This window comes from Gavialis gangeticus, unplaced genomic scaffold (genome assembly GCF_001723915.1).
Source record: "Gavialis gangeticus isolate Ggan-Ray unplaced genomic scaffold, GavGan_comp1, whole genome shotgun sequence".
NCBI classification, from domain to species: domain Eukaryota; kingdom Metazoa; phylum Chordata; order Crocodylia; family Gavialidae; genus Gavialis; species Gavialis gangeticus.
This window is the reverse complement of record NW_017729022.1, coordinates 64850006-64872115: the sequence shown is the minus strand read 5'-3', so window position 1 is coordinate 64872115 and position 22110 is coordinate 64850006. Positions and strand designations below refer to the sequence as shown.

General features: G+C 44.1%; 1 protein-coding gene across 4 annotated transcripts in view; it reads right to left on the bottom strand.

Moving 5' to 3' along the window:
- Window positions 1-22099, bottom strand: part of RBFOX2 (RNA binding protein, fox-1 homolog 2) — a 318764-nt gene extending 296665 nt beyond the window's left edge. For all 4 annotated transcript variants that reach the window (XM_019515300.1, XM_019515303.1, XM_019515304.1 and 1 more), the window contains exon 1: window positions 21918-22099. In XM_019515300.1, the coding sequence (XP_019370845.1) occupies window positions 21918-22001 (84 nt within the window). In that variant the 5' untranslated portion in view covers window positions 22002-22099. The remainder of the gene's footprint in view (window positions 1-21917) is intronic.
- Between the last annotated feature and the right edge of the window lie 11 nt (window positions 22100-22110).

The following is a 22110-nucleotide window of genomic DNA, read 5'->3' as shown; positions in this document are numbered from 1 at the left end:
ACAGACACAAGTGTCGCAGACAATGAGCAAGGAGACAGATCCATACAGGAGACCATATTTTGGTGCGCATCACTCCCACAATGAACCACACAAAGCAGCTGACTGTGGGCTTGCACCACACTGATCACATAAGAGCGAATTTACCTCGCATGTAATGAATTTTTGGTATAAAAAGGGTCATTGCATAAGATCATCACATCTATATGCAAATACAGAACCCTCAAAAAGCGAGGGAAACCTGTACTCTAGCAGGCCCGGACACAGGCATGGGCAAACCAGGCAGCCACCTGAGGCCCAGACAGAAAAGTGGCCTGAAATGGTAATTTTTAAATTATTATCATCATTATCTCTGGCGAAGGGGGCCCAATACTAAAAGTTTGCCTGGGCCACCAGGAGTCTAGGTACAGTGTTGTACTCCAGGGATGATTATACAATAAAAAACAACGTAAAAGAAAGCAGAACTCAGTTTAGGCATGTACATGAATGTATTTCTTATAGACACTATTAACAGCAATACCAAGGTTTAAGGCTGATTAAACACTTCATTATAAGGTTCTATTTTCTGCTCATAACACTTCTAACATTTTTGTAAGGTTCACCAGAAACAGTCCAGTCATTCTCTGGAATAAAGTTGGGGGGGGGGGGAATGTTTTCCCTTGTTAAACATACTTACAACAATTTTCTCGAAAAGCATAAGCACCACCATACTATGAACAGGGATTTGGTGGGGGCCTCAGCCCAATTTCAGGCAAGTACATGTTGTCCTCTTGAAAATAGAAGAATCCACTTAAATTTAGCCAAAGGATAAGCCCAGCTTGAAAGAGCGTTCTTGTTAATATTCAGCAACTATATTTTCCAAATGCTCCAGTTCACTGGACAAGCTCCAGCTCAAGAACAGAGGGACTGAGGAGGATTTTTGCTGTAAACTTCTTTTCCCAGGCAGTATGGTATCAACAACAGGAACCAAGACTAAGAAGACTCTCCCCCCTATTCTCTCAATGCTGTGCTCAGACAATAAGGAAGAGAAAGCAGGAACAACTTGGCTGAAATGAAGAGCAACGAGCAGCAGAAGCAAGCAAAGACTGGCAGTACCTGCTCTAAGAGACAGAGGTGGAAGGAGAAGTTGGGAAAGTCATGGTCACAAATCCTTAAGCATGCTACACCACAGATCCTGAAATAAGAAGCAGGGTTCTTGCATGTCAGAAAATAACTATAAAGCTCACTGGCAAAACATATTTCTCATGTACTCTCCTCTTTGTGAGCCAAATGGCAAACGTTTCTCCAGTTACACAAATGAAAAGAGGACAACAGGAGAAAAGTGGGGTTCTGCTTTTCTAAACTAGAAGTGGAACCCCACTTGTGGGATGAAAAGTGAAAACTAAAAGGTGGGCTGGAGATCAAGGATAATTCTAGGCATGGCCAAAGTACTGAATATATACCTTTCCTCCAATAAAGATGAAGATGGTTATGAAAATGACCACAGTATTTTCTTGAACATAGGATGATCCCACAAAAACTAGATTCTATATATGGAAAAATGGATACATTTGTTATAATTTTCCAGATGCAGAATCCAATTGTTTGAGGTTTGCCTTCAATTTGTCCCCCTCCAACTGCTACAGCAGGGAAAATAAATCTGGGGAGCTCAGGTAGCCCCTTGCCCTCTGTCCCCGCAAATTCTTCCCCCCGTAGCACCTCCTGTCCCCGTCCCCCGCCCCCATTTACTGATACCCTGCTCTCCCCTAAGCACATGAAAGAGAGGGGCAAGTTTGAAAACACTGACTTAGAAATAAACATGCCTGTAGTATTTGCATACAGGCAATTTACTATGGGTACCCATAGACGTAGACTTAGTTCCTCCAGAATTGATGCATTTTACCTTTTGTTGTAACTGTTGCAAAGTTTACTACATATACTCAATAAGCACCCTATTAAGCTAAACATTTATACCTACTTATGGTACAACTTTTTTTTAAAGGAAATTTTTTTCATGTCCCAGGTCAAATTAGCCAGATCAGGTCCAAATCCGCTTGAACCATCCAAGAACCATATATGGCCCTGCTACCAGCAAGTATTCTCCACCCTAGCCTGGACTTCAGATACTTCCAAATCCTTTGGCAGGCATCCTATGTGCAAGCCCAAGCCCTGAGGTTTAGGGTTCAGATACCCCCAAGTTTTGCTTGCCCTGGGCCGCAAGGCCACAGCAGCAAGCTAAGGAAGAGCCTCCCATTTCCATAAAGTTGGTGTGTAGCTGAGATACTCCCACTGCAAGCAGGCCAGTGGGATGCTAACTATGAGGCTCTCAAAGGGAGTCCTGTCTACAAGCAGACAAGGGTGCACCCTCCACTACACAAAGCCATTTGCAGGGCACCTACTTGTTCAGGGTACTGCCCCCTGCCACCTTCATGGTCATGGTATTTCCCCTACCAGTACAATGCAGGATGAGTTCAAAGTCAAGACTCATGATTTACCATCAAGTTGATTGAGCTGGGCCCCAGCAGACTCTACAGCATTTCCAGCCATAGTGACCACATAGCTCAGCACCGCTCAGCCTGTGTGCGCTCCAGATACCACCCCACAAAGCATTCATGTTGTAATTAGACCACCCCCACACACACACACGCGTGACTGGAACCAGGTGTTCTTGTCACAAGTCTGGGATCCTCCAAAAATGTATATGCAAATGAGGTGCAGGGCAACCTGGTCTGGCTCCACTCATGGAGGGCAAGGCCACACTAATCATATGCAACAGGCTGAAAGAGGGGATGACAGAGGGATTCTGAATGAACTGTTTGGGGCCCCATTTGGTGATGTTTACCAGACATTTAAGGCTGGTGAAAAGAAGAATCACTGGAAATGCAAAACAAAGGCACAGCTCAGCTGTGGGAGTGAAGGGAAGTTGAAATGCATTCAGTGTAGTAGCTCAGCATGATTTGAAAGAGTCAGCACTAAGAACTGAGCGCAATGGGCACTACCATAGATCTTATTCAGATGGGCTGCACTAACCTATCCTTGTGGTAGGTTCAATGGTTAAAGGAGATGGGGATGGGTAAGCAGGCTAACAGGTACATTTATTACAACAGGAATGATAAGAGTCAACTGTAGATGTGTGTTACAGTCTGTCCAGTGAACCATTTTGGTCATGAGACAGAACAGCAAAAGTTTAGGTATATTTAAAAAAAATTTCTTGTGGTCAGTTCCCATCAGTATGTTTGCCCAATATGGGCCATGTGTTTTATCGTCATGCTTGGTGCTGCCTGCATTCAGTCGACTTCACATTTAGTTTCTATTACTGAGCACATGCTGCTTTTGGCAGCGGTTTATTGGTAAATAATGTATTTAATGTGGTTTCTCTGTATGCAAATATAAGACGGGGGGGAGTTCCCCCATGCTGGATAAGGAGAAGAACCTTATACTATATTTACTTGACTATAAGACATCACAGGCAGAAGCAAAATTTAGATTGCTTACTCAAAAACAAATCCAGGGGGCCCAGATAATTTCCATATCACAGCGGCAAAGGAACTGACAGATGAATCAGCACTTTTGGTATGTATCTTCAACAAATCGGTCAACTGTTTACCGAACAGCAAATATACTGCCCATTTGGAAAAAAAAAAAAAAGGAACAAAAGTGACCCAAGCACTTACAGACATGTTAGCCTGTTTTTAACGTTATGCAACATCTTGGAACAGATATCAAAGGGGGGAAAAATGCAATATGAAAGTAAAGAAAAAATAGAACGCGACACAATTTAACCCAAGGAAGATCATGCGAGGCTAACTCAATACCTTTCTACAGCAGCATAACTGATTACTTGAAAAAGGGCAATACAGTGGACATAATCTATCTAGATATGAGCAAAGCCTTTTGACACTGTGCCTTACGGGAAATTATTAGCCAAACTGTAGAAGATGGGGATCAATGCTACAATAATGTGGAATTCCTCAGGAATCAATCTTGGGACCAGCCTATTTCATATTTTCATTGGCTATCCTGTTGTAGAAATAAAGTCTACTTATGAAATTTGTAGATGACAGCAGGCTAAGGGGGTATTGCCAATTTGGAGGAAGATTTAGATAATCTTGTAGAACACTAGAAACAATGTGAAGTTTAATAGTATGAATTCAAACTAGTATTAAGGACTAATAACAAGATGCTTTGGTAACAGAAAAGGGCACATAGACCGGACGCACTGGAGGGAGAGAAAGATTTGCCTGTATTTTCATAGATTTCATAGACATTTGGGCTGGAAGGGATGCTGGAGAATCATTGAGTCCAGCCCCCTGCCCCAGGGGCAGGAAGTCAGCAGGGATCGTAGGATCCCAGCAAGATAAGCATCCAAATGTGTCTTGAAGGCGTTCAAAGTGGGTGCTTGAACCGCCTCAGGTGGCAGTCTGTTCCAAACCTTGGGGGCTCGGACAGTGAAGAAGTTCTTTCTTGTGTCCAGCCTGAATTGGTCATGGTGGAGTTTGTGACCATTCAATCTTGTCATCCCTTGGGGCTCTCTGGTGAACAGTCGTTCCCCCAGATCCTGACAAGCATCCCTGATAAATTTATAGGTGGCCACAAGATCACCCTGAGCCTGCGTTTTTCCAGGCTGAAGAGTCCCATGGCTCTCAGCCTCTCATTACAAAGTCTGTTTTCCTGACCTCTGATCATACGCATGGCTCCCCTCTGCACCCTCTCAAGCTTCTCCACATCCTTTTTGAATTGCAGAGCCCAAAACCAGATGCAGTACTCCAGCTGCAGCCTCACCAAGGCCAAGTACAACGGGAGAATGACATCCCGGGATTTGCTTGAGAAGTATCTATGGATGCAAGCCGGTGTTTTGCTCGCTTTACTAGCCGCAGCATCGCATTGAAGGCTCATGTTCATATTGGTCAGTCATAGGAGACAACATGTGACGTAGCAGTGAAAAAAGGCTAATGCAATGTCAGGTGTATGAGGTACGGTATCTTCAGTGACGACGGGGAAATATTAGTACCACCACAGAAGGCTGGTAAAAAAGAGCTCATTTAGAATACTGCATACAACATGGATCAATAAAGTTAAAAAAAAAGATTAATTTAAACTGGAACAGGAAGAAAGAAGGACTACTAAAATGATTAAAGGAATGAATAACTTTACGAAAGAAGATTAAGAGAGTGTGGCTTGTTTAACTTAGCAAAACAAAGGTTGAAAGGGGATATAATTACATTTTATAAAAATATATTCATGGGGTGAATACCAGGGAGGGAGAAGAGCTATTAAAGAACAATATTAGCACAAGAGCAATCTACAAACTGGTTAGGAACAGATTTAGGTTAGAAACTGGAAGAAGATGTCTAGCTATCAGAGGAGCAAAGATAAGCTAAGTAGAGAGCACAAAACACCTAAACTACTTCAGGATGGAGCTCAACGAGTTAACAGAAGGAACAGAATAGCATCAGGGGTTCTTAGGTCAATAACTAACACATATATGTGGAGTCAAGTATCTGCAATATCCATATTAATGCTGACAGGCAATTCTTCTCTTTATGGAGGTATCTAGTACTTGCATACTTTGGTACTCCTCCTGGTCCCCTCTAAGAGCCAGCAACATTTCTCCATCCCACCCCTGATCCCCTTCATAAATGCTTCATCAGGCTCTAAGGTTGGTTTTGTTTTGTTTTTTTACCTTCCTCTGAAGCAGTCAACATTAGCCACAGCTAGAGGTGCGAGTTTTGACTCGAGTGCACTGATGTCCCTGCCAGTACCTAGAAACCGCACAGACCCCTGCATAAAGGGTCTTGCTCTTCACTTCACAGACAAAATGACTGCCTGATCTGTGGTTCAGAAGGAATTTTTCCTTCAAGCCAGACTGTCTAAGATTATGAGGAGCTTTTCCATTCTCTGAAGTATTGTCCTCTAAGAATACATTAACCAAAATACATCTCTGCCATTACGGTGGCAGGGCACTGGCAGTGCTTTAGGGTTGTAGCGTTCTTTGGATTTCTGGTGCTCTTTGGATAAACCCCTGCAAATGCAAGGGACAGGATTCAGTGGCCCAAGAAGTCCTTTCCAGTCCTACATTCCTTTAAAAACATATGCATGCTCTTCTTTGCCTCGTTTTCTTCCCCATTCTTGAGCATTCTTCGTACTGAGTTCAGAGCCTTCTACAGAGTTCATGTTTTCCCCACTCGTTTACACTGCTTCTTTCAGAAATCACATCCGTCTCCCTCCTGTGCTGTCCGTTTTCTTCTTCCTTGGCTGACTCCTCTATTAAACAGGATCCCTGTGCTAATAAACCAGACCCCACCCTGTTTCTGTGCCCTGCCCAAACTTCCTGCATCTCTAGAGGATGCAAAGAGACATAACACTTGAACCAACCAAACAACACCACCGATTGGGAACTAGGTACCCAGCTCAACGTGCAGCATATGCACATGCCCTTTGGCTCTCAAACAGACCTCCCCTGAGTGAGACAACACCACTTCCACATACACCCCACCCTCCAGCTCTGGCTCTTGCAGAGACTTCCACTAAAGCAACATCACTTCCACCCTGTACACATATCTGCAACTGCCAGCAATGCAAGCTAGTTAATCAGTTTTCAGGCATTGCCCCCAGCCTGGTTAAATTTTGGATGTTCCAAAGCCTGTTTAATTGCCAGGAATTGAATGGAATTAACTAGCAGCTTGGGGAAAAGTGCTGCTTAAAAGGAGGAGAGACCTTGAGCATCCCCCAGAATAACCAGCCCACCAGAAACCCACAAGCAGGGATCCAGTGAGCCCCCTACCTGACCACACTTCCCCCCAAAAAAGCCTATGACACCGTGGAGTGGGTCAAATGCAGGCAAAGAGGTTAGGGTAGCAGGGTCCTGGCCGTGCAGGGGAAGGGTGAGGAGTAGTTCAGTATAAGATGTTGGGTGGACAACCAGACACTAATCTTGGAAAGCTTAGTGTGTTCACGTAACACTGAACCAGTTCAGAAGACCAGTTCAAAATAATACCCAATTATCCAGGTATACTTTTGAAAAGTTTTCGAATGGTTTAAATCCTCTGAACTAGTTTGCATGACTCGACACTCACAATTTAAACCCCATTTAAAAACAGCCTAAATGTAATGTCTGCACCCTCTGAGAATCATCCATGGTTCCCTCCCCATTCACATCCCTCAGGCTCTGTTTTTTGAGACACAGAATTAACACTTGTGCTTTCTGTTCCATTTCTGAAGAAATCCCATGCCCAGCACATTGGAGTAGATTGGTTTCATCTAGGACATCGTATCCCATTGCCCCAAGATGCTCTCATTTAAGTACGAGTTCTCTAGATTCAATGAGCCTGTATTATTCCTGGTCTGGAAGATGCACAACACGGTGCTGACATCACACATAGTTTAGCATTTGTCAATATAGCATTGTCTTGACATATATACAACAATTCATAAGTTGTACAAAGACAGATTCTTGTGCACTGTCACACACCTGCACAGGGAGGCTGAATAGGTAACCTTAATTCTAGTATTACCTAACTTGCGAGTGCTTGACTTTGCAACCTTAACTTCCTTTTAAGATACATTAGTCAGCATCACCAACTTCCATAAATTCTTCATGAGTAACCGGACATTTGCTGAGGCAGGGGCTGCGATGACTCGTGATGACGCAAAAAGCTCCAATGCTCTTGGGACTTTTAGTCTGCCTGCGGTGAAATACCTCTTGACCAACTGCTTCCCTTGTTCTTTGTTTTGACCCTAAGAGGCAGGCAATCAAAGCTGCTCAGGAAGAAAATGGAGTTCTCCTTGACTAAGTGCTGTGCTTTGTGTTGGACACTGCAATCACACAGGAGGCTGTCCGAGCGAAGTGTTGTTTTCAAGTATCTGTATCCAGATCTCATTCTGTTCAGCTTGCCTCATTGGTATAAAACTCTGTAGCAATAGATCTGATCTTTCACAGAGGTCAGCCCATGCCACTGCTGCCCATAAGTTTGGTTCAGCATCCCCAGTCTCTTCCAGGAGTTTGTGGGCTTCACACACAAACAATTTATGACTTTTAAGCCTCTTAAACCTCCATGATCTGTTTGGGTCTTCAGTTTACAGTTGATGGAACAGGTGATTTTTGTCATCTCTTGCCTGTATTGCCAGGAATGATGTTAGGGTCTGTCATCTTGTATCACTTGGTCTAATGCCTGAGTACAGGAAGTACGTACATACTGTATGTACACGTGTGTCAGTGGTGCAGCCTATTATGAGTCTCAGCACACATAAGTACAGCATCAAGCATCAAGCTTTTTAGTGACACCTTCTGGACCATACAGGAGCACAATATTCTGCTGGGGCATATACCATTGAGAGTGCAATGGTTCTGATCACTTCGAAGTTGGCACCCTGTGTTATGCTGGCTACACATTTTAAGGAAGCTACCCGTGCAGAGACTATACTGCTGACCTTCTGAATGTGATGTTTTATAGGTGAGGGAATGGTCTAATGCAACTCCTAAGTAGGATGGGAAAGGATGTTGTTGCCTATTCTGATATTCAGCATGCTCTTAGCTTGACAATTGTCCAGGTGGAAGAATGATGATACTGATTTATTGCTGCTCAACTTTCGATGCCACTAGTGGAGATAGCGATGAGTTCCATGTCAGTATTCAGTATCTTTTCCAGTTCTATCATATCAATTCCTTGGGCTACTGCAGCGACATGTATCGCTTAGATGTTGTATGTGGGAAGTCTAAGATATATATACTTTGAAAAGTATTGGTGCTAGCACTGACACTTGGTGGGGACTCCATTCTTCAGCGTTCGTACTCTGCTTTCCTCTCATTAGCTAGTAGTGAGTTTGAATGATCTACTGGAGATCATGCTCATGATAAAAGCACATAACCTATGGCTAGGTATCAGAGTCCAGTTTCTATATGAGGCCTTGGTGCCATACAGTATCATAGGTGGCTATAAGGTTGATAAAGACCGCACCTAATTTCTGTCCCATTTCAAATCCATTTTCTATGTCAGATGTAAGTAATCTAACTTGGTCAGTGATACCACTTTTTCCAAAAACCAGCTTGTTCTTTTGGGAGCTGGGGATCAATGATGCTCTCTATTCTATTCAAGATTATGTGCTCCATGAGTTTCTACCTAATGCCAAGTACTGAGATGGCTTGGTAGGTCTTTGGATCCTCCGGTGGTTTACTGGCAAGGATATAATCAAATTGCAGAGCCCAAGGCCAGTTTTCATGGGCTCAAGGCAGCCCCAGGCTCCAATTTCTTAGGCAGTTCGCAACCACCACTTTCCCCCCCATGCTTCTGAATGGCTGGAGCGGCCAGCAAACATGAGCTGCCACCACACCACTTCCACCTGGCCCAGCCTATCCAAGCGGTGCCTGTAAAGCATGGAGAAGGAATCCTTCTGTAGTAGTGAGCCATCTCTCCTTTTTGATATTGTTCAATGTGGTAGCCAACTGTTCTGTAGTTCTTCTATATCCACAGAAAGATTAGACATGACCCACTTGAGCAGAGAAGCATGGTGCATCATTAACCATCTTACAGGCAAAGGCACTAAAAAATGACATTGTCCTGTGTCAGCAAACTCCACTGCAAAAATACTGTGCAACAGCAGCAAGTACAGTAACCCAAACAAGCAACACACAGCAATAATTAGACACCTGACTCATGAACAACTTAAATCACCCAATGTCAACCTTAGTTTAATTGCTTCTATCTCTGACAAGAAGTTCGATGTTAAGTATGGTTGAAATCAAGATTACAGATTCTTATCCCATTATCTGCGCTAGCTTTTACAATCCTTACGTCCCTCAATGGTTTGATTCAGGGGTACTCAACCACCAGCCCATGGACCAAACCCACCCCACAGAGTCATGGCATCTAGCCCACAGGCTGGGAAATTTGGTGATGGTGGAGCAGTGGCAATCAATGGTGCCACCTCTTGTCTCTGCCAAATAATCAAGCTCCATATGGCCAGATACAGCCCACCCTGACTGTTGCTGTACTGATGCATCCCCTATGCATCCAGTTCGGGGATGGGCTGCCCATACACATCCAGATAATGGCTGGGGCTGCTTCCCCCCTACCCCTCCCTCACAACCAGATACAGCCCCACCTAGGCAACTGCCACATTGCTGGATAGAGCCTAGGCTCCTACCTATCCCCCAACCCCATACACACAGCTGGACCAAGCTGTCACCGTGCCTACCCCACAGTAGGCCAAGCCCACTAGCCAGATCCTGCCTACAGATGGACCTGGCACCACCCATGCAGCCCACAGGGTAAAAAGGTTGAGCACCATTGGTTTAACTGCTGTTTAATCCTTTTGATCTCTTCAACCCTGCTTCCTTTCTCTCAGCAGTGCCCCCTCCACCTATCTTTTCCTCCTCCTTTCCCTATCCTTTGCATTTAAATTATTTTATTCCTTTCTATTTAACAGCCACTGCTCTAAGTCAATTCACAACATCTGACCAAGTAGGGTATAGCCTACAAAAGCTTATGCCTTCCAGAAAGAGTCTTTAAGGTGCCACCCTGCCCTGCCTTCTTCCTGACTTCAGGCTAGCACTCTTCACTACCTATCTAAACTTGACTAGCACTCTGCACTGCCAGTCTAAATTTCAGAGAGTGAGCAATGCCAACTGTGATACACATACACACGAAGAACAGGCAAGTAAAGTGCAAAATCAGAAGGCAGACCAAAACTCAATATAATCCTTTTTTTTTAAACTTCATAATTTTGGGGGTGTAATTCATTACTTTTGCTCTCTTGATTTTGACAATACTAACATATTGGAAAAAGACATAATAGGCACACTAAGCCATTGTAATGCATTATTTCTCATATGATATCCATCAGATACAGTTCACAGCCAACTACTACACACACAGCTGCATGCATCTGTTCTGCATTCCTATGGTTTAAAAAAAATGAATGGACTGCTTGTATTAGTTGCATCATCTCAGGACCAGAAGCACAGAATCCCTTGTTGCTGCACTGTGATGATGAAATTTTCCTCAAGTTCCACAAGTCTTTAGGGCTAGGTTAGTGGGAAAGTGGTTCTAGCAGACTGGTAGAAGTCCAAGTTCAACCTCCAGTCCCACAGTTCCTAGATCACCATGGACTCTGCTCAAATACTGTGGGTCACCAGGGAGCACTTAACACTAAGGTTAAGGCCCAAGTCTTATCCAGACTGGGTCAAGGAAGCAGCAAACACTTGTAGAGCAAATTCTCTGCACTCCAAGTTCAGAATCCTGTAAGGGTCCCACTAAAGAGCTCAGCCTCTCAAAATAATCCCAAAATATCCACAAAAAAGGAAGGTTGGCCATAGAATATGTGCCATGCTCATGAAACCTCATTCTGAAACTGCAAGATACTTTCACTTGGGCAGCAGAGAAACCACAGGAAACTACACTGATTTGGGCAATGAGGATCCTTCCTATTAGCAAGCATTTTCTGGGATGAAAAGCCTCAAAGGGGGAGTGAAGAAGCCCCCAAACGGATGATGTGTGACCAGGATGGATTGATCTAAATACCTGATTTTAAACAACTTCCTATTTTCTATGCCAGTTATTTTCTTCTCATCGTTAGCTGAAACAATCATTAAGTCATGTACATGTTTAACTAAAAAGAGCTTTATGCTAAATCTGGTACACCTTTGTGTTACCTCGAAGGATATAATATGAAGACATACTTTTATTATTTATTAATATTTTCAGCTTCTGAATACATTCTTAAATTTTTAGTATGTTAAGAAAATAGTGAATTACGTTGTGCTTGTTTACCAGATTAATTATTTTTATTAATTATTATTAATAAATTATAATTATAACAATTATAATTATAATAATTATAATTATTAATTATTATTGTCCCCAGTGACAGCCAGTGGTCCTCCTTGTTGCCAGGAAGAGAAGATGCCAGCCAGTAGGGTGGCACAAACGGCAGCAGACAAGATGGTGGCTGCCCCCTTGTCATCATCCCCCCCCAGCTGGGGCCTCTCCACCAATTAGCACCAAGAGGCAGGGCTGCATGAAGGGCCTCTTCACCAATCAGCATCAAGGGGTGGGATCTGTCCACCAATCAACATCAAGGAGCAGGGCCACTGCAAAATGACCACAGAATTAGAACTTTAGGCTGCAATCAACCCATGAAAATTAGTAGATCCCCCTGTGATTTAGGTAGACCCCTACCTATAGCACAGCTCCTGAGTATCAAGGCTTGATCCTATGGAAAACAGTACAGACCTATCATGCTATGTTTATAAAGACCAAACTCAAAAGTCAGATGTTCCCCCTCTGCTCTCCAATTCTTCCTTTATATTAAAAAAAGCATACAGCCCGTAACACAATGTTCTGGATGGAGGCTCATGAATTCAGCTTATTTCTAGTTTATTATAACCTAATTTTCTATTTCATTATCAAATGAAATTCAGGCCGTAACATGTTTTCCATTCAATTCAGGTTTCATTTTTAAATGGATTATGTCTAAATTAAAACAAAAAGATCTACACATTTCAAATTTAAAAAAAAAAAAAAATCAGATTTTATTTTTTTTAAATCAGTAGTTTCTATTAATCTTACATGACTTGACTAATAATTCTAGCTTCCCACAAAAGATAAAAGCATGTCAGAATTCAGTCCAGGTCACCACCCTACATGTTCTGCTCTCACATCTTCATCACATTTGGCTGAACTACTTATAAATCTAGGCTTCCAAGACCTAAAATGCCAGACCCTGAGCCATGGTGGGCCCTGTCGTCCTCCTTTTTTCCATTTGCCTCAATAACGTAAAGTAGACAGAACAGACTTTAAGAAAAGCAACACTCCTGCCCCCGGCCCCCAGGAAAGGAAACTGTAACCACACACACCAAATTATATGCCTGTGATCCCAGTTACTGTCTCTTGTCAGCCCACACGATACTAAATCAAGTCTTTTAAGTGAGGCCTTGGTGGGATTTTACTCCTGAACATCACCCCTTATGGTGGCAATTACCCTAGATGTCTGCAAAAGGCCTATAAAATAATAGGCTAGGAAAAGCCTTGCAGAAAACCTCAGTGAATAGTGTGCTCCAGCACTGAGAGGGAACCTGAGCTGGATCCAGATCCCAGGACCTCAAGAGCCGCTAGGGAGAGTATTTTGATATTCACAACCCATAGAAACACTACAGAAAGTCACTTTTTTAGCTCCTCTATTAAAAGAAATTTAGCCACAAACACAGAGGGGGAGAGGTTTCAAAATCATTCCGCCCCACTCTGCTGCTTTTTATAGTACAGGTTCTTCTCATCTCTGCATTAAATAGTATTTTTATTATGTAGTGGAGGTGATTATGAGCAAAATAAACCAATACAATCAGGAAGAAAAATAAACAGGATGCTTCAACCCAGATCCCTGGAAGAAAGCATCCAATTATCCTTTGCAAAAAATTCTCCCAGGAAGAGGCAAAAACAGGCAACAGTGATGGGCACGCACACACAAACTGCACTTGTTAACAAAGTGGGGGAAGGGATTCTGTCTGCTGTACAGGAGACCAAAGAAAAAGAGACCCAGTGCCACATTTCCTCACTAGCATGGAACAAGACAGACCTGTTCCAGCGCACCATAATACCAGGTGGTGTTACGAGAGATAGTCTAGCCAGTGTCTCACTGACTGAGCTGGCAGAAGCTGTAAAAGCTTTCTTTTTCTTTGCGTTGCCTTGTGAAAGACCTGCATCCAAGATTCCCTTTCTCATTAAGTAAAATAGGAACTTAATCGTTATCCTTGCTGCTTTAACACAGCATTCAGTCACCACTCAGGCACAACATCTTTCCCACTCAGTGACAGTCCCATTTCTTTCCAATCTTACTATTGCAATGCTTTGGCTGGGTTTACTAGATGGTATGTGCCTGAATGACAAACCAAATGAGAAAGATTCTGGAACTGCTCACAGGCTTCTTCCTAAGAATTACAGAGATTTTCCACAACTGGTAATCCACATTACAGAACTCAAACAACTGACCACACACGCACACTCAACTGCAGTTCAATACAGATTGGAGGTGTCAAACATACAGCCTGTAAGCTTCATCCGGCCTGTGAATCTGTAAGATCCAGGCCATGAGTCTCAGATCCACACTGGCCCCGGAGTCAGCATGCAGGGACAGTCTGGCAGTGCACTGTATGCAGCGCACACCATGTGCCAGCCGGCTTCCTGAACTACAGGCACTGCCTGAGATGTCAGGCCCAGCCCACACACCACCAGCAGCATAATCCCCAGAGGGGAGCCAGTGCACGTTGCCCATGGCACAGCGGGCCAGTATAGAGAGCACACTGCATGTGGCATCCACTGGATCGGCCTTGCATGCTGGCTCCGCGCAGCCCAGTCCTAGGTGCTGGATGAGTTTGACATCCCTGATACAGATCAATGAGAGCTGCAGGGTTGGGCTGAGCTGCACTGACAGCTTTTAAGGAGGGCTCAGGACTGGGATAATAGAGTGTGCACTGGAGATCAGGACCTCACCACACAGACAGAGAGAAAGAGCTGGGTAAGGACTGTTTGTACACTCCCTGCCCACATTATGCCTGACTGACAAACACGAAGATTCAACACAGCCATAAATGTAGACATGTGGGTGCGATGACAAAAGCATTACAAGGGGGGAAATCTGTTTAAAGAAAATGCGTGCTCACATAGCGGGTGCATATCTTTGAAAAGAACACTTTTCTTGAGTTCAGAAGCAACCTTGGTCAAAACTGTATCCGCAGAGGGAGTAAAGGCCCAAAACTCAGCCAAATACCTCTAATCCCTACACAGTGGGATTATCCCATGACATCTACACTCCAGTGTGACTTCATCTGGATTTTACAGTGGTATTGAACAGAATTCTTCAGTGAACCAGAATGGGTCAGCTCTAATGCCTCTCTCACTTCACTTTTGAATGCTCCTCTGGTCCCTTAGCCACAGTATGTCAAGAGGCCTTCACATACATACACACATGCCATCCATTGAGACACAGAAAATTAAACAACATAGCTGTGCACAGACAAAGCACCCACACATCTCCTTCACTCCATGACTCCCCTTCTTTTAAAGCCTAGTTACAGAAAACGCCTCAGACCATCAGACTCACCAGTCAAGTGGATGACCTATAATGAGGATTTGCAGCACTTTTCCTACTTTTGTATCACATCCCATTTGACCCTAACAGTAGTAGCATAGATGAGGCACGGTCATGTTTATAGTTCTGTCATATGTACTCAGTCTACACTACTGCTAGACCAGGGCTGTGCAATTATTTTGGCTAGAGGGCCAGTTAATGAGTTTGGTGTCCTCTTGCTGGCCATCTCTCTCGTCCCTGCAGCTACAGCACACCCCAACCTACAGTGTCCTGGCCCCATTGCTATCTTACATCAGCTCACATGCTGGAAGCAGCAATGGCTGGGTGCCAGCATCAGGTGTGGACATTGCCCACAAGTTCCCAGTGGGGACTGAGGCGACTGCCTGGGACTGCAGCTGACACGCGCTGATGCAGCAGCATTAGCTGCAGACCCAGATGCCCCAATCCTCACCTGGAACCTGCCAGCTGTGTCCGTAGCGGACACCAGTGCCTGCCCAGGGCTGCTTCTGGCATGCCGGGCAGGAGCTGATGTGCCCAACGTAACCCAGCAGCCAGAGCCACCAGTTCCCCATGGGCTAGATCCCGTGCCTTTGTCGCTGCCTGCCATGGGCACGATCTAGCCCACGGGCTATATTTTGCCCACTGTTGTGCTAGACTTAACAGTGGAAGATGCATGAAAAATTCCAGTGTAGCCCCAGGGGGGGGGGGGAGGAAATGGGACATGGACACGAGCAAGGTAGAAAGCTAATGTGCCAGCAGCTTGCAGTCTCAAGTGATTAGTGCCTCCTTCCAAGCAACTATGGAAACTGAGGTGTAAATTCAGAGTGAAGAGACTACTAAGAGTAACAGCTGGTAGAATTAATTTCATACAGGACCCTGGGGGTGCAGGTACATAACTATGTTACTACAATAACTGGCCAGGTGGCCATTATTTTCAAAAAGACCATCGAGTCCAGAATTTCTACCAAATGCCAAAATCCAGTTGTGGCTAATTAAAAGCATTGTAAAGCAAGTTCATAAAGCAACTACCTTTATGCAAAGAAAAAGTTACCAAAAGAGCCAGACCAGAGCCCCATTTAGTTTCTACGGTTGCAACTCAAGTTAAGAGTAGTCACTTAAATGCACATTTCTAAAATTCAGAGAGAAATACTGGCGGACAGTTCAGTTTAGTGTATCAAACTAGTTTATTCTGGGGTTTTCCTACCTTCCTAAGCATGGAAGGAGAAAGAGCCAGCTTTAGTGAGCCACTGATTTCTTGACTAGTTATAGATTTCAATTTATTGGCCTACAGTTCCCTTAAAACCTAGGGAAAGTCTTACAAGTCTTTCCAAATTTCACTCATCAGGCAACTCACAGCACCCATAAAAATATCTGAAAAGCCACAAAGGATGAAAGTAAACGGAAAATAAATATGAATGAGAGGATGGTTTATTGTGAATTCACCAAAAGCACAAAGATGCCTGAGAGCTTCGCTTTACCCACAGCTTCCTGGTTAAACTCCTTCCATATTCCACATGGACTCTCATATGTAGGTCAGGGTTTAATAGGGAAAACAAACACCAGTGCCATTTTAGACTATATTGTATTCCCTGTAACTCTCGTGTGAGAGTAAAGGCTAACCACAGCACACCTCTTTTACAGAGTTCTACAGAGATTAAAAGGCCTAGCAACTAACCAGCTTCCAGAAGGCATATCCACACCACTGAAAAGGAATTGGACCTTCCCTGCTGGTTATAGTCCAAGGCAACACATCTGCTTACAGCTTCTAACCTGTCTTTGTCTGGGAAGTTATTACCTGATATGCCTTGACTGCAAGAATGCAAAAAGAGTATCATCAAAGAAAACATCAACAGCCTGCTGAGTATGCCGTGTTCAAAGTGCCAGTGATGGCCATCTGAGACTAATTGGTTAGATTTATTGCTGTCAGCGAGTGATTCCCTACAAATGTCTCAGAGATACTGAACACACGCGTCATTCTCCAGAGAGAAAAAGCAGTGCTGACTCCACTGTCATTGACAGCTACTTCCCAATACCAAGCATTTCTCACACGCAGGCATTTTTAATTCACAAAACAAGACTGGCTCAGATAGAAAGTTATACCAACATTAAGTGGAAAGCGTGAAAGATAGGTGTAATTGAGTCCCTCGTCTACTATGCCAGCCAACTGAACCAGAAACACAAAGCTATTTTATCAAGAAGTAGCCAAGAACCTGTATGCCCCACTTGGCTGATGCTCCTGTAGTGCCCCAGTGAAAGAGGCACCTGCAATTCAGCACCCCATTCTTCCTTGCCTCCTCACCCCATTAATAGCAACGAATGAACACTTCCCAGTTCAACATCCATCTTCCCTATTCTCCTATACTCCCCCTCCCAGAAATTAAAACACGCTCGTCTTAGTGGCCTTTTTTTCCTCCAAGCTGAATAGCCAGCGGAAAGGCAACTAATCAAGTTCTTTCACCTAGTCTCAGATGGAAAGGTTCTCAAGTAAATCACTTCTTGGGACACCTAACTTCCTCATCCCTCAAGCAAGAAATTAGTGCCTACATCCCAGTATTTAAATAGCTGACAGCTGAAGCAGCAATACACTTGGGACCCTCATTTTCAAACATTAGAAATGCATCCAAACCCTCCTTGTCCACTCTTGAAACTTGATAGAAGCAACTTCTGTTGGACCTTCTGCTCTGGCAAACACTTTCTCCCACTCCCACACGCTTAAGAGAAGTATGTCTCAGATTCAGATAGCAGCCATGATCCGATTTGTCCCAATCCCAGCTCAAGCAGCTTTACACGACCCTACTAACAAGATCAGTACTGGCCAAACAGGACTTATCCAGACTGATCAGCGATGGATTAGATAATGAAACCCTAACTGCATAAGCTGTTTGCAAGCACTGGGGTTGAGAGAGAATGAAAAATAAGAAACCAAATACATGTAAGGGTTACCTTAACTCTTGCAGCAGGCTTTGGCATGAACCCTGGCCTCTTACTATCAAGTTACTGCCCTCAATCTCTCTGTGGCCTACTTTTTAGATCCTATACACACAGGCATAAAAAGCATCATTGGCAGAATTAAGATTTTCATTAATGAAACACTATTTATTACAACATTACAATCTACTTCCATATCTTGACCCAATGTCTATGAAAGTGACATTAATATAGAAGAAATCGTGGTAGGTCTGGCAGGCCAGGACCCCTCCCAACCTTTACAAGGTCTACAGGCGGAGGATCAAGAAGTTGCCTAAACAGCTCTGGAAAAAGAACTAGAAAATGTCCAAGAGTGGCAGGAGAAACAAGGTATGATGACTAACTTTATGTTATTTCAAGCACCATAAAACCTCTGATACTCTCAAATTTTAAATATGTGCTAGTCACAACTTGTACCTTCTGCAAACATGACACCTAAGTTATACATAGAAAATGTATTTTTTTTTTTAAATCTTTAGACGATTTTAACTTTTGAAGCAACTCATTTTAACCACTAGTTTTCATCTAACATGCACAACTTTTGCATTAAGGCATTTTTATTATGAAGGACAAAAATTTTCAAAACATTAAACCACAATCATTCTTTCTAAGTTTAGTAACTCAGAAATGACTTGTCTTATTACTTCAAGCTTCTCATTGTCCTCCTCTCCCAATCACCAAAAAAAGAATCTCCCCGGGAGAAAAAAAAAGAAAAGAAAAATCATTCTCTTCTGGTCTAAAAATAAACACACAAAATTTGGAGGGAAGGGAACTATCACAAAATGTAGAGAAAGGATTCAAATCAAACTAAAAATTGAGAATACCCAACTTATCTATGAATCTGCAACCATAATACTAGGAGAGACAGACGGAGAGAGCGCTCCTGGTCTGAAGGACTGACATATGGAATATAAACAAATTATCATTTTGAAAATTAAGTTTTACCAGTTGTGTTTGCCCATATATTGCTTTTTTCAATACTGAAAGCATATTATGTCTGTCTGTATTACACCTATGGACAGCATTAATAGCTAAAGATGCTGAGTCTATGGATCATATATGAAACCCTATTGTTCTGATGTAGTAGCACCCAGAAGCTCCAATCACAGACTAGGGCTCTACAGTACTCTACTGTGTTAAGGTAGGCACATAAAACAAAAGGCATTGCCTGCCTGACAGTCAGCGATGCCTTTCTTATATACAGAAGTAGCACCAGTGGAAATAAAATTGTTTAATTAAATCAATTTAAAACTCAAGTGCAAAACCTCCTGTGGGCACATTTACACTGGTTTACAACTGGCCTGTATACATGTCAAACAAAATTAACCACTAGTTTTAGTCACACCAGCATCTCTCATTTGGGACAAAACCTGGCATGACATGGCTTCCTATTAGCTGGAAGAAACTCCTATCAGTGTTCACTGCTTTAACCTTTTGTTTTTCTAATTTTCTTTTGCTAATTTCTACCTATTTATATTTTCACTGACATCCTGTCATGCTTTTAAGCTTCTCTCATTCGTTTTCCTGATCTTCCGCTGTTTCCCTTTTCACAGACAGCCTCTCTTCTACCTTGTATTCTATTACTGTAATGTCTCCCTTTGGCCTTCCCCCCACCCACCCCTGCTTTACCTTTTGTCTTTCTAATTTCTACCTATTTACACTCCCATTGGCATCCTGCCACACTTTTCGCTTCTCTCATTCCTTGGGCATCTCAGACCAGCAGAGACTCCCTATGCCTGAAGAAGCGTGGCAGTGTCTGAAAGCTTGCCAAGAACTTCTTTCCAACTACTCAGTTGGTCTAATAAAAGATATCACATCTACTCAGCGAACCTTGCCTGTCTATATCAGAGTTCATACATTCATTCAATAGACTTCCATTTATATCTAATATACACAATTCCCATCAACACTGAGCAGCTTTTCCAGCGCAATCCTGCAGATTTGTGAATTCACAAAAATACCACTTTGGCCACAGAGAAGGTGAGAGTGCTTTCTGGTGATCCGTGCAGGGGCACGGAGTACTGCAAACAGTGAACGTGAAGCTCCAAACCAAGTTCAGACCATATAGTGATGTGACAAAGGAAAACCAAGCAGGAAAGGCCAAACACGCAGAAGAACTAAAACAAAAAGCCCCACACCCTCCTGCTTCAAAGTAGTTTAAAAAGCCTGCAGCATGGTAACTGAAAAGAAGCCAGAACAAAAAAAGTGAAAAAAACTAGTTGTATAACCACTGGCATTTGAGAAGGGTCAGGAGAAAAAGCTCTGGGCTTTCCCTTCAGAGACAATCAACACAAGCCACAAATCCAGAAGCAACTCCGGATGAATAGCTCACACTGTTCTCAAGGCATTCCAACACCTTCAGTTCAAGAAGCAGCAGCAAGAAGCACTGAGACCACCTGCTCACTTGTCTAACCACAATAATGCTTCATTAAATATAGCCAAGGAAAATAGTAACAATATCCAGAATCCCAAATGACTCAAATAAGTGCATCTGGAAAAGGAAAGCACAAAACAATGACCAAAATACACTGGGGCAAGACAACAGAATCTTTTCTCTCTGACCTGTCTACCTTTAAATCCAATGATGATAGATAGCACTCTCTTTGTCAACCCTGGAAATGTCTCATGTGATGTCCCCAAACCTTCCTCCTCTGTTACCAGGTACACCAACAACTATTCAATATCATTTGCAAACAAACAAGAGCAGGAGCAAGCCAAGTGTCACTGCTGACAAGAAACATATATGCTCACTATATGAACCACCCCCTTCTACAGCATCCTGAAGGGCAGAGGTGTCATTATACGCTAATATAATATACATAGACATTAATATAATATAAAGAAGCAAGAGTCGGAGGGAGAAATGCAGCAATGTAGGAAGGGGAGGCCCAGTGAAGAGCAAACAGAAAAAACACCTACTAGAGGAAAGGGGCCCTCAAAAAATTAAAATGCACTGAAGTGACATGTGCCCACCTGAAATCAAGAGTTCATACCCATCTTTATTAGTGCCAGAGTGGATGCTAACATGCCCAGTCAGTCCCTCTCACCCCCTCATGCTGCCCATGCGGTAGGTATGCTTTACTACATACACTGAATATTGCAGCCCACGGTCCACCAGGCTCTAAACTAGTATGGGTTCCCCTAACTCTTTGATCTTGTCACTCAGTAAAAACTGGATAGGGATGAGTGGAGGAACAAACAAGGCCGGTAACAAGCACCATTCACTAGCTAGACGGGGAAATGTAGTTCCAGGAGGGTGCCCAATTCCAGGAGGCAAGGGACTTGGTGGCAGAAAACGTGTTCGCAGAGAGCAGCCCGAAACTCTCAGTCGCTGGGTGACGCAGGGCTTTTAGCCTAACTATCGAGGCAATTTCCTATGAAGCAAAGCATTCGGGGCTGCGAAACAGCTCCTTGGGGACAGCAGCCTATGCGTCGTCCTTCCCGACACACGTATGATGCCCTGACTTCACGAAGGCCGCTCGAAGCCTGCCCAGTCAGGGCAGGCAGCGTGTACCTGGAGTGCAGGTGGCTCCCACTGAGCCTAGGCAAGACATACCAACAAGTCTGACCCCAAATCTTACCTGCTTAAGCCGGCCCCAGGCACGTTTACAAAGGGCTGCGCAATGTCAGGCTGCCCAGGCTGCGGGGCAGCAGGCCGCGCCGCCAGCGCAGAAGCAGGCGGGGGCCAAACCCCGGCATAAATTCAAGGCCACCCTCAATTTTTGTGTTTTACCAAGAATAAAGTTGACGTCAACTTTGTTTTGGAGGGGGGGATTAAAGCCCTGACCATGGCGGTGCCCAGCTCCCGGCTCTGGGCCGGGGGCGGGGGGGCTTGGGAAACCACCGGCTAGGAAGAGGGGCCGGCGGGGCCCGCCCGCCCTTTGCTCCCGCACCTGCATGCCGCCGCCCTCGGCCGCCTCCGCCTCCGTCCTCAGCCGCTTGCTGTGGCCGCTCTCGGCGCCGTCCCCGCCAGGCATGGGCTGCTCCGGCTCCGGCTCCCGCTTGACGCCCCTGGGGGCTCCGCCGCCGGGGAGGAGCTGCTGGTTCTGCGGCTGGGGCTGCGGCTGCGGCTGCGGCTGGGGCTGG